General features: G+C 40.4%; 1 protein-coding gene across 1 annotated transcript; it reads left to right on the top strand.

Moving 5' to 3' along the window:
* Positions 1-3468: 3468 nt before the first annotated feature.
* On the top strand, positions 3469-10284 carry lipg (lipase, endothelial). Its single transcript, XM_036526257.1, has 10 exons — positions 3469-3706; positions 5219-5415; positions 6040-6219; positions 6975-7086; positions 7369-7593; positions 7947-8189; positions 8324-8444; positions 8745-8969; positions 9209-9313; positions 9755-10284. The coding sequence occupies exons 1-10, from the start codon at positions 3622-3624 to the stop codon at positions 9765-9767; spliced, it is 1506 nt and encodes a 501-aa protein (XP_036382150.1). The 5' UTR covers positions 3469-3621; the 3' UTR covers positions 9768-10284.
* The last annotated feature ends 2117 nt before the right edge of the window (positions 10285-12401 follow it).

Raw genomic sequence — 12401 nt, 5'->3', positions numbered from 1 at the left:
AGTGTCAGACTTGCAAGGTTCACAGAGTCAGATTTTCTGCTATTTTGAGTTTTTGAAAGTGCTTAAACAACTTCTCGTGATCTAATTGACTAAAACTGTGGTACATACAGCTGTTGTCCTATATTCCATTCAATTAATAGTGGTCTCTCCAGTGATTCAGTTGGCAAAGTGCTCACCTTGAGTCTAGACTGAGCCCTTTCGCCTGGGTTTGAAACCGAGTTTACATAGGCTTTATTCTTTAAATGCCAATGATTCTGTAAGGGGATAGCAGTTGCTCAGATGACGTCACTGAAATAGCATCTAGCCTCCAACTAGCACCCATTTCACTGTGGTGCACTGTGGGACTTTTAGTGCAAGTGTAGCAGAGTTTTCATGTACCTCACTTCAGTACTCCCGCATGAGGCTGTCCTTGTGAGATGACCCTAATGTGCAACTGGACATTCCAAAAAAAAAAAAGCATAAAAATAAAGATAAAAAGTGAATACAAAAAAAAAACAGTCTGCAGTATTCACAACATGTCAAATTGTTGATATCTTAGAGTAGTGTTTTATATTTCATACTGACTGGAAATATAATTCAAGGACTGTATGTTAATATCATTTCATGATGCTTTGTGTTTTTAATTGATCCCTTGGTTGATGGCTTTGTGGGATTGACATGCAAACTTGATTAGTTTTGAGTACTGAGTTTACACTTAGCATTCTTCTTATTATTATTATTATTATTATTATTATTAATAATAATAGAAACAATATGAAGTAGAAGTGACATTTTTTTACGTATATGGTTTTCACTGTTAATTAGTAATTAGCTGTATTGCAACCTCTTTCCAGGGATTCAACAGCCATTGCCCTCTCTATTGTCCTTCTGAAATCTTACTTAAGCCAATTACTGCACTGTATAAGAAATGTAGAACCAATCATAAGAACGTAAAGTTTAACAAAGCCTGGTTAAGGGGATTAGTTATGGATCAGCTCTTCAACTTTTGTCTCTTCTTTTGCTGTATTAGTTAATGGATGCAGATCTAATAGCAGCAAAAGTGCGATACCACTGGAGAGTGTTAACTGCAGCATCAGGGACATTCACAAACATAAAATATCACACACACATATGCACACTCATGCACATCCACACACACACAAATACACTTGCACACACAGACAACCATGCTCACACATACACACACACATGCACACTGTGAGTTAAAACACAGTCACATGCACACACACAAGAGCAGTCACACACATGTGCGCGTGCACGCACACACACACACACAATAATTATTGAGCAGTTTTACCAGAACTGTCAGGACCTTGTAGAAGTAAACAGAGGTAAGTATATCACCACTTCAAAAAATGTCATGAAATTACTTTTCCTATAATCTAGAGGATGTGTTTAACAAGGTGTATTTTGTGTTGATTTACTCTTCTGAACAGTTTACTCGGTTCTGGATTAGGAATTCTAAAAATTATTTAAAGAAACATACACAGTAAACACAAAATGCATCTCAGGTTCAAAGTCTCACAGAAAATGATGCTGTGCACTATGAATTAAGCACAATGTCAAGGACATTCTAGGTGAGTAGGCTACACTAGACAGTACAAACACCATCTTATGCATAATGCACATTCTGCCCAGTTGTGATTTTTTTTTTCTTGTTAATTCTTTTTCCGTGCCCTTCGAATTCTGCTGTATAGGAGATGAGGTATGAAAAATACTAGATTGTAAAAGGAATTATTATTATTATTATTATTAGAGAGCCCCATATTGTGCAAATTTACGGCTTGAGTTTACACCGTTCAAAACTGCCACGAGATGGCAGTCTTTCAAGAGAAATCACGAGTCTTAGGGTATCGGAAGATGTTTTTTTTCTCTTTCCCTCTTTGATGGTCACCTCTTTCCACTACCTCTGTCAGGACGGATCTGCACTGAAATTCTGAACTGTGGTTTTGCCGTCAATATTCCATGAATTGATCAGCTAGAACATAATTACTTCACGCAAGTAAAATGACCTAACAGATGGAATATTCTAAAGCATAATTGGTTATCAATAAGATTGTATCTGACAGATATAATTGGATTATATAAACACCACTTAATTAGACAAAAAAAAATCAGGAAACACCTTGTAAATCTGTTTTACTAGTTGAAATATTGGTACAGTAGTAAATTAGATACTCATTACAATATTTCGCTAAATGTAATTTGCTTAGTATTAAAAATGGGATGTTTAGTTTGTTAGTATTGGAATATTTTACATGTACTGCAGATAATTTATAATCCCCCATTTTTAAGACATTAAAACAATAAACAATATTTTGGAGGATATTTTATCATTTTCCCTCAGACTTCACAATTTATCAGACTAATTTAAGATTAAATAATTTATCGCTAGCTGGTATAGTATCCATAGGTAAGACATTTCTAGAGTAACAATATTTGAGTCCATTTTAGTGTACTGCATTTGCATTAACCTTCATTTGTGTTAAAGCAATTTAAATTGTAGCGAGACAATACAAATATTTATTCACACACATATTTAGTGCTGCATTCCAGGAGAGATTATTGCAGGGACGTCACGTGATGGGGTGATTCTGAACACCAATGAAGGGAAATGAAGGTGAAGATCTTTTCAATAACACTGACAGAATTCATTCAAAGTGAACTAACAGTGAAGTCATTGTACAGATGCTTTTGCGTGAATCCAGCTTCCAGTTTTCACCGATTCAAAAAAGCCGAAGAGTTGATCCAATAATCTGGCACAGAGCCAACTTCGAAGCCTCTCATCCTTAGTTATTCCCCCCCCCCCCCCCCCCCCCCCTTTTCGCCACATTTTCCCATGGAAACTTCCCATGGCCAGCTATATACGACAGAGGTCATAACTAACACCCATGTAACATTTAAATACAAGTAAACAAATATATGTATGAATGTTGGATTTGTGAATGTCTAATGGTTCGTTACAAATAAACCGGGATCCTCCGTCTTAAAATGCATTTATTTACGAATTAATCTGTAAAAAATAACATACCCCTAATAACGACTGTGTTCTTGTACGCAGATAGTTACTCTCCACAGTCGGAAATCAGTAGGTTACATCGAAAATATGATAGCAGTATAATTTGGTCTTGAGAAAGTGTTGTAGCAGTTTCCACATTTTAGGAGTTGATATATTACGACTTATATGTTACTTTTGTCCTCTATATGTTCCAGGCCATCTAAGGCAAAGGAACATGGTGATAGCAATGTGTTTGTTTTCAACAACAGAGGCAAGAAGGGTTAAGGACGCAACGTGAGTACTACAAATTCATTCAATGTTCGTATGCCACGCCTTTAACGTAAACTCGGGGGCTTGACCAATTGGGAACTGAGGATCCTGTCGGAAAGATCTGCTGATGGTCAGATGACCGAAAGAAAACTATTTAAAACTCTAATGAGCAATACGCCGTATGTTCATGCTGAGGATTGGCAAGACGCTGAAGCGAGTAGAGTGGTCCCGCATATTCACGTCTTTAGCCAAATTCTCACAGTACACAGGACTGTGCTCAATATAACAATAGCCTACGTAGAAAGTGTTTTATTACAGGACGAGGGATTCGCATTTGTCCTTTTAAGAGAGAAATGAAATATAATACTTTGTGTATTCCTTTACTTTGGGCAGTTATAGTTTTCACCTCGGAAGTTGGAGGGAGCAAACACTTAAAAGGTAAGAGCTTGGCTGAAACGAGCAAATGAATGATCACGGCGAGTGCCAATAAATTTGGCACCGTTTATTTAAACGAACTTGTCAAGGAAGCGTGGTTCATGTGATACAATGGATTTAAATGATGGCAACATGATTTTCACTTTTGAGACAATATGATATTGAACTCTTTAGAGACGTTTACTCTAGATCCTTAAATAACACTGCATTTCATGGGAAAAATGGTACAGCATGAACGTAATCGCTTACGTGTAGGATGTTAAGGTAACTGAGAAACCTCGTTTGCGGGTTCCGCACTGTGCTGACCTTGAGCGTTTCTTTCGTCTGTCTTTGGTTCATTCCTGTCCCAGTCATTCTGAGAGCGTGAACTTACATGTTCTCTTAACGGAAATTCATCGAAAATCTACGCCATAGATTTCCACAATTTATAATTCAACTAAATCTAAACAGTTGCTCGTCTGAAACCTGAAAAACAGCAGTACATAGCATGCTTCACACTAGTCACTTCTGCTGTCTGAAAAAATGTTTATGTTGAAGTCATTTTGGGGGCTGATAAGTTTTACATTAAAAAAAAATCTTTTAAAGTGGTATAAGAGATCACCATTCTCTCTTGCAAGGGTCTCGCAGGATATTCTGTAACTTTCAAGTCTTTAAAGCGTTTCCCCTCCTTTGTGTGACGAAACGTATGTAGACTGTGTCGTCTACATTATTTAACGTTAGTCTTTATTTTCAGATAAATATTTAGTTTGATGACCATTGCTCTAGGTCTAAATGTAGAAGTCGTCCGTAACAAACTAAATTGAAACAACGGCTGTGTATAAAAACGCTAAAGACAAACTGTTACACCCAAGTGCCACAGTGAAGGAACACGTGTGCGGTTAGGTTTTCTTTGCTGTGTTCAAACATTGGGATGTGTGTGAATTTCTACGCGGTTATTTTTTTCCCCTTTTAAAACACTGGGGTATGTATTAATGGGATCAGTGAGCAGAACGGGATGCAGAATCGGTAGCACAATCAGAGCGATGCTTTTAGCGACATTAGTTCGGGTCAGTTAGAGAGACGGTGCGAGCATGGTGGCGTCTCTTGGTTATTGCATCTTGTCCAATATGCTATCCTTTCACAAATGTAATGTCGGCTGCTTGCATGAGCACTTTTCCTCGGGTGACCCTGCCAGAACGGCAGGATGCCACGATAGTCTGACCTTTCCCACAGCCTCTGCTGGACGACAGCTACTGGCAGGAATCCCGTGCACAGACCTGCAATTTGCTGTCCTCCCCTGTAGTTGTGCCAGGATGTTGTAACTTATTGTATGACCTGATACTTACAGAAGCAGAGAAATTGTGGGTTCCTTTGGCTTCAGTCAAAGAGCACTCTATCCAGAGCAATCTCAATGAAAAGGGAGAAATGAGTAATGGATAATGTATATCAGGTCAGCATATTCCAACTTGCGTAAATGCTTGTGTTTTTGATGCGAGCTAAACATAATTCTAAATGCATACATTTACTTGGTTGCAGATGATTTGGCTGAAAAACACCTGGGTATGGATGAAAATAGGGTCAATGTTCTCCAGTCCAAGATTAAGTTCAACATGAGGAAATTCCTGGATTTGGATGAGGAGGGGTGCTACCTGCAGCCAGGCAAGAGGGAATGTCTGGAGGAGTGTGGCTTCAATGCCACAGCCAAGACCATCCTGGTCATTCATGGCTGGACGGTGAGTGCTTGCTTGCTGTAAGTCGTTTTGATTGGGCCTGTTCTGAATGTTTGAAGGACTTTGCAAAATCTGTCATATTTCTTTGTCCTTAGTCTTTAGCAGTGGGGAAGAAGGTAAATACTGAAATGCATGAAGTGCTTTGTTCAAAAGTTGTGTATTGGCAATTCAGATGTACAGTTAAAGATATTGTTAGCCATTCCATGGAAGTGGAAGTGAATGTGTGAAGAAGTCAGTCTTGCTGAAAGGACAGAGTAAATGTCTCTGCACAGTGTTGGAGTTGGAGGTTTGAAGGAGGTCAGTAAAGGGCTGTGCAACAGTAGTTCCACTGCTGATCCCTCTGGTAATCTCCTTCAGTGTTTGCACTACATTCCTCAGCTCCTCAGGTTGCTCCTGAATTGAAACCGGAAAATTCTGAATTGCCTTTCTGTTGAAATGTGTAGTTATGCACTTTTGGTGCAAATTTGTGTTAGTGTGTATTTTGGATGCGTGTGTATGTTTAATGGTCTCTGTATAATTCCTCTGGTTTGAGCTATTTGTGGTGGTATTGCCAGATAACTGCAAACTGGAGGTAACTGATGAAGGGAGTGAATTCAGTAACTGAATTTTTTTGCCTCCTCTCTCCAGATGAGTGGTATGTTTGAGAACTGGATGCACCAGTTGGTGTCAGCAATAAAGAAGCGGGAGACTGAAGCTAACGTGGTGGTGGTAGACTGGCTCTCACTTGCGCACCAGCTCTACCCCGACGCTGTTAACAACACCAAACTGGTCGGCCTCAGTATTGCTACTCTGCTGGACTGGCTCCAGGTATGTCAGTGTGTTAGTGTGCCAGTAAGCTTCATGGAGTCTATAGTATCTCACAGTGCCACGAGTCTGCAGGCTTTGTTGCAGACCATTTACAGTTTAAAGGGACTATCTCTGCAATCAAGCAATGTCACTTAAGGCAATGTTCAAAGATTAAAACTCTAGTCTTACAAATTCTATGAGGACATGTTTGAGTTAACCTTCTGGATGCTGCACAAATTTAGACTGCTTTAAATATAGCACCCTGGAAAGGGAAGTTACTTTATGAGGTGCAGCCTTTGGGTAATTAATAAACAGATTAAGGGATCAGGTTTGAATTTAAGACCCAACCATAGAAAAACCCTCATCTGTGAGTTTCTGTCAGTGAAGCGGAGAGGGTCAGGGAACGATAGGATTTAATGACCCAATGCCAGGGAACTGCTACACTCCTTTGCCTCTACTTGGGTGGTTTTAAATGGGGTTTGTGTAATGTATACAGTTTTCCTTTGACTACCAGAAATGTCATCCACTCCCTAAACAAATGGTTTCCTGACATCCAGGTGTTAGCACATCCTGTAGCCTGCCTCTGAGGGGGTTCCCCAGTACCCTGCGTCACACTGTGTTCCTTCCCCAGTGCATGTTTCTTAGTATTGCGTTGCAGAAATAAGTGTTGTAAATGCAGCCACAGTGTGCAGATTAGATTTGTTTTATTCTTGTTGTATGGAGTCTCCATAAGTCACCAGGAGAAATTGCCTCACAGCTGTTCATACGCCTTGCAGGATGAGTCTCAGCTGCCCCTGGAGAACGTGCACATGATTGGCTACAGCCTGGGAGCGCATGTCGCCGGTTACGCAGGCACTTTCGTGCATGGAACAGTTGGCAGGATCACTGGTAAGAGGAATTTTCCGTGTTGCAATTCCTAAACCTGCCAGACTCACTGGAGCAATGCACACTCAGCCTACTTCTGAGTGCTATTGATAAGAATATTTGAGCTGTGGTGTTACATAAGAGAATTTGCTGTATTCAGCTCTGAGGATTTGCAGATATGGCTCAATACTCGGTTCATGGTCTGAGTTCTGGCCTTGCTGTGGTGTCCAATGGCCAGTGTGAGGTTTTGTGGCAGCTTCGTGTACGATGGGAGGGTCTGTCTGATCGTCTGAGTCTGACTTGCAGGATTGGACCCGGCTGGACCAATGTTTGAGGGAGTGGAGTCAGACCGACGGCTGTCCCCAGATGATGCTGACTTTGTAGATGTTCTTCACACCTATACTCGGGAGGCTCTGGGTGTGAGCATTGGGATCCAGCAGCCGATTGGGGATATTGATATCTACCCTAACGGTGGAGACGTACAGCCTGGCTGTGGGCTGGGACATGTGCTGTCTACTGCAGCTGCTGGAAGTGAGTACTTTCTCAGCTCAGCTCCTATCACTCCGCACCCTCTTAAATCTGAAGTGTTTTATTAAAGCAAGAGATTACCGTTCATCATTCAGATTAGGTATCCAGAGAAATACTTTTTATGGAAGGGTTGCTTTTCAGTATATACAACAGAGTTAAGCTGTCTCGGAGATTGCCACTAATGTGAAAATGTGTAAATAAGGTAACCATGTTAAAAACATCAGTCAGGACAACCCCTGCAGTGAAAGCATTGAATAGTCCTTTTTATGTTTTCCATTCATTTAGTTGGAGTTAAACAATAAAGCCTGGTGTCCATCCATCAAGATGACGGCTGTCTGACTGAATTTTTTCCACAGACTTCATGGATGTAATGGAGTGTGAGCATGAACGAGCAGTGCACCTGTTCGTCGACTCTTTGCTCAACAAAGACCACCTGAGCTTTGCCTACCAGTGCACAGGGCCAGACCGCTTCAAGAAGGGCATCTGTCTGAGCTGCCGGAAGAACCGCTGCAACAACATGGGCTACAATGCTAAGAAAATGCGCAAGAGGAGGAACAGCAAGATGTACCTGAAGACTCGAGCTGACACTCCCTTTGGAGGTACAGAACAGAACTTTTGGAGGTTTGCCATTTTAAGTCAAACTTCTCTAAACACAGTTTTGGTCCAGAAGGTAGAATGGCTGAAATTATGTCACAGCAAAGTTCTTGGCACTGATTCATCATTTCTCTTTTAGGCTACCATTACCAAATGAAGATGCATGTGTTCAACAAGAAGCAGGCTGATGACGCCGATCCCACCTTTACTGTGAAATTGTACGGTGCCCGCAACGACACTGAAGACTTAAGCGTAGACATGTGAGTATAAAGTATTTGAATGCTAAAGTGGTGCAGAGTACTACACACACATTGTGATTAGTACATGAACCCAAATCTGGCATATTTGGGTTCATGTACTGCTTCTCCAGCTGATCCATGTAAGCCTTGAAGTAAAATTAAATTGAATTGCACAAATGCATTTATCCCTTGTGAAAGTCCTGGAGCATTTTGTGTTCCATTTATTTTATTAAAGTGACAATACAAAGTAAGTAGTCTACGTCCAACGTTGTAACCTTTGTCTCTTGCCAATGGTGTGACGCTTGTGCATTTCTCTCCCAGACCTGAAGGAGTTGGCCTGAACTTTACAAACACCTTCCTTGTCTTTACGGAGGAGGACATTGGTGACTTGTTGAAAATTAAGCTCACGTGGGAAGGGCCTGTCCAGTCCTGGTCCTCCATGTGGAAAACATTAAAGAACTCACTCTGGTCCTGGTCCAGCCAATCCACTAACAAGGTGTTGGAGGTTCGTCGGATCCGCGTAAAGTGTGGAGAAACTCAAAAGAAGTGAGTGACAGGACATCTGATTTCTTCCATACCTGCAGTAGTTTAGCTTGTTTCAAAGATTAAATGGGAACAAAAACTAGAGAGAGAAATCCACATGGGATCATTTATACAATGATCTGTAATCATTGTATTGGTTGATCAATCATCGGTCCTGAGACAGTCAATATTACAGCTTGCTTTTAGCTTTGTTTAAAGCTGCTCTCACCCATGGCAGAATACTTAACCTGATCTTAATGCAGGTTCACCTTTTGTGCTGATGACCCCAACTCAACTGAGATATCATCTGGGAATGAGCTGACATTCGTAAAATGTCGTGATGGCTGGGAGGTGAAGCCAAGAAAAAGGTACAGGATGTTTTTCCAAGGCTGTGAACTGTTTCAACAGTGCCCCTTGCGATAGCTTTTAACATGTAACTATGTTGACATAAAAAGGATGTAACCAAAATATGATTTGAATATATGCCCGCAAGGAGTGATTACTTGGATCAGTATTTAAAAGAAAATCTAAATGTTGTCATTTCTCAACAATACTGATGCTGTAGGACCTAAGAAACATTTAATCTCAATTATTGATAAATGTGAGTGAAGTGCAATTTAATGGGTATTCCACAGCTCTACTGCAAGAACTCTTATCAGTCAAGATGCCTGTCTGTAGTTATGATGCCATTAGCATTGCCTTGTTGTACACCTTCAGGCAAAATTAGTCTTAGTTCAGTAAAGGTTGGGAGCCTAAAGTAAACACTGCAATGTTTAAAAAATATACATTTCCTTGAATCTGTTTTGCAGATTGCACTTTTAACTCCGAACTATGCACTGAAGAAAATGGAAAGCACCAGCCTGGAGCCACTGTTACTGAAGGGGACCTGTGTGAGGATGTGAGAACGCACTTTTAGACAGAGCTCTCAGTCAGTGGGGCTATCTCTGACATGGTCCTCACTGTCCAATTGCCTGCCTGCTAACACTGAGCAGGCCATGGGCAGTATGTCACATTGTCGTTATACTAAATTATGAAGAAGGAAGCACTGTAAGACCAAGTACATTCATCACCCGGGAGCTGTATTACAGAAACATCCTATCTCAGGCATACAAGAGAATCTGGAGAGGAATTTCTCTTGGAATGTGGTCCATGGAGCACACTTGATGCCAAAGCACAGGATTCTCTGTATACACATGTGCCTCTTGCAAGTACTGCAAAAACGTCAGTTACATACATGTGTATGCGGTATGACCAATTTATTTTTCGGGGGAATTAATTGAACAATGTTCAGTTTGAATACACTGTATTATTGAAGGACATATTCAGTAAAGTAAATGCACAGGACATGAGCGTTGATTTATTTTCATGTATTGTAATTTATTTTGTGCGCTATGGTATTATGTGGTTGTGTGTGTATATAATGTAAATACCTTTTTGGAAAATTAAAATTGATTTCTCATTTGTAATGGTCCAAATCAGAATTTTTGTGTTGAGACATTTGAATGCAGTGTATCAGTAACACATCCATCGACTCTCCTCCTGTTACATGGGGTACTGCTGAGTTGATAGTTCATTCACCCACTTCCAGTCCATTAAATATTATCGCTCAGAAATGGCTGTATATCAGTCAATGCTATAGTGCATAGAGCCACCTGTAGGGCTGGGCTAGAGTACATAGAGCTACTTATAAGGCAATGTATTTGGCAAGGTGCCATTGAAAGGTTTATTGTGCCAAGCTGGGAGAAGAGACTTCTGTCACCACTTTTGCCTGGTTGCACCACCAGATTTTGAAAGTCCTGTTTGGGTAAACCATGCGGGTGAGGTCTTAAATCCTCTGAACACTTTCCCAGACAATGAAATTATGCATTTCTCTGAAGACTGTCCTGTTTCAACATGCAGATTACCGCAAAATTCCTGTGTGAATCATCTCCATGGCATGTCTGTGAGCAGTTCTTTTTGATAGTCACCCTTCTGACGTGGACATGCTGACTCAGTTACAGTAGACCTTTCTTTGTGCATACTCTTGCCTTCTAATCTGAAATGCATTTTTGCTGCGCACGGGACCCCATCCAGGCCACACCAATACTGGGTGCCAGATGAGTGGTTGACATAATCATCATATATAAATGTTAAGCAGCAACATGGATAAAATGTGCAAAGACAAGGTCATGGTTAAAGAATACAGTGCATAAAGAAGTTTCCTTTTAGTTAAACATAAAGGGATGCTAGAAGAAACTAAATCATAACAGCTGGTTTTAAAGAGCAAATTTAAAGGCTGCTAGCTACAGGCACATCTATAGGTCCTCAAACTATAGCAGCACTTGCTGGGGAAAAAAAAACACCCAAGGAATTTGGTGATGGAATACACAGAGTCAGCGCACACATGTATGAATAATTGCAATTAAACAAATTTAAAAGAACTTCTCATTAAAAATGGTCTTTGAAGGCTCCCTTGCAACATAAGGTGTTCTCCTGCCTCTTCCAGTTACTTTTTCCCACCTATTATATTTATAAGGAAGTATTTTTCAGTCATTTCAGTTTTTACTGTTTTGTTCATTTACACAGTTTGTCCTGCCTAAGCAGCATAACATGTATATATACTATATTTCTGAAATATTTTAGCTATGTTCTTGTGCCAGAATTACAGTACTCTACTTTGTCACTAGCTAATTGCTAATGATGCTTCATTTGAAAAACTTTCCTGATGATCCTACTCTCTATAGCTGCAACGGTCTTACATTTGCATACCTATCATTATCTAAAGGAGAAGTTGCACTTCTCCCCTACAGCACTGTCACTTAGCCACCACGCAACATTCCTACGCACAATCTCAACATTTTCAGGAACATTCTCAGCGTTTTTTGGCAAATCACACTGAGTGAGTAAAGGTGATCTTCCACACAGGTGGACTGTGTGGTGATGAATGGAGACTAGACAGATCTCAACGATAGAAATATCATCACTGTAAGAAAACCAGAACCAGAAATGCCAGAAGCATCTGAGGAAATGCAGCAGATCATGGCAGCAGGGTATTTGCGAAGAAGCTGGGGGAGGGGTTGAGGTAGTTGTAAGGGCTGTATAGTTCTGGTTAAACATTTTTAAATAAAGCCTGTAGTGTAATCAGGAAGGAACACAGGGGAGTACATGTACCTCACATAACATGAAATTTAAGTAAAATACATCTGGAGGTGCCCAAGGGAGAAGCATCAGTAAGTTGTACCACCACACTCATCTGACTCAGGAACACACTCTCACACTGTCAACTGTTCAAGTGACTCAACGGGAGCTTTATGTAAATAGTTATATAACATACTTTACCTTTACCTAAATAGCAAAGAGACAGCTGTGGTTCTATAATACAACTACGGGCACTTCTCTTGCCAAGTACATGTTTACAGATAGACTTGCAGGGTTGGATACTTTTGCTGAAGAAAAGGTTTAATAGTAAAATTGATA

Source organism: Megalops cyprinoides, chromosome 4 (assembly GCF_013368585.1).
Source record: "Megalops cyprinoides isolate fMegCyp1 chromosome 4, fMegCyp1.pri, whole genome shotgun sequence".
Classification (NCBI taxonomy): Eukaryota; Metazoa; Chordata; class Actinopteri; order Elopiformes; family Megalopidae; genus Megalops; species Megalops cyprinoides.
Note: the sequence above shows the minus strand (reverse complement) of the source record. Positions and strands in the feature narration are given on the sequence as shown.

What these genes read in the sequence shown, in the direction of transcription:
- lipg (XM_036526257.1), top strand. Translation starts at nt 3,622, where the DNA reads ATGAAATATAATACTTTGTGTATTCCTTTACTTTGGGCAGTTATAGTT. An exon ending in AACAGTTGGCAGGATCACTG is followed by an intron (nt 7,087 to 7,368) that starts GTAAGAGGAATT and finishes TCTGACTTGCAG; the next exon opens with GATTGGACCCGGCTGGACCA. An exon ending in TGTGGAGAAACTCAAAAGAA is followed by an intron (nt 8,970 to 9,208) that starts GTGAGTGACAGG and finishes ATCTTAATGCAG; the next exon opens with GTTCACCTTTTGTGCTGATG.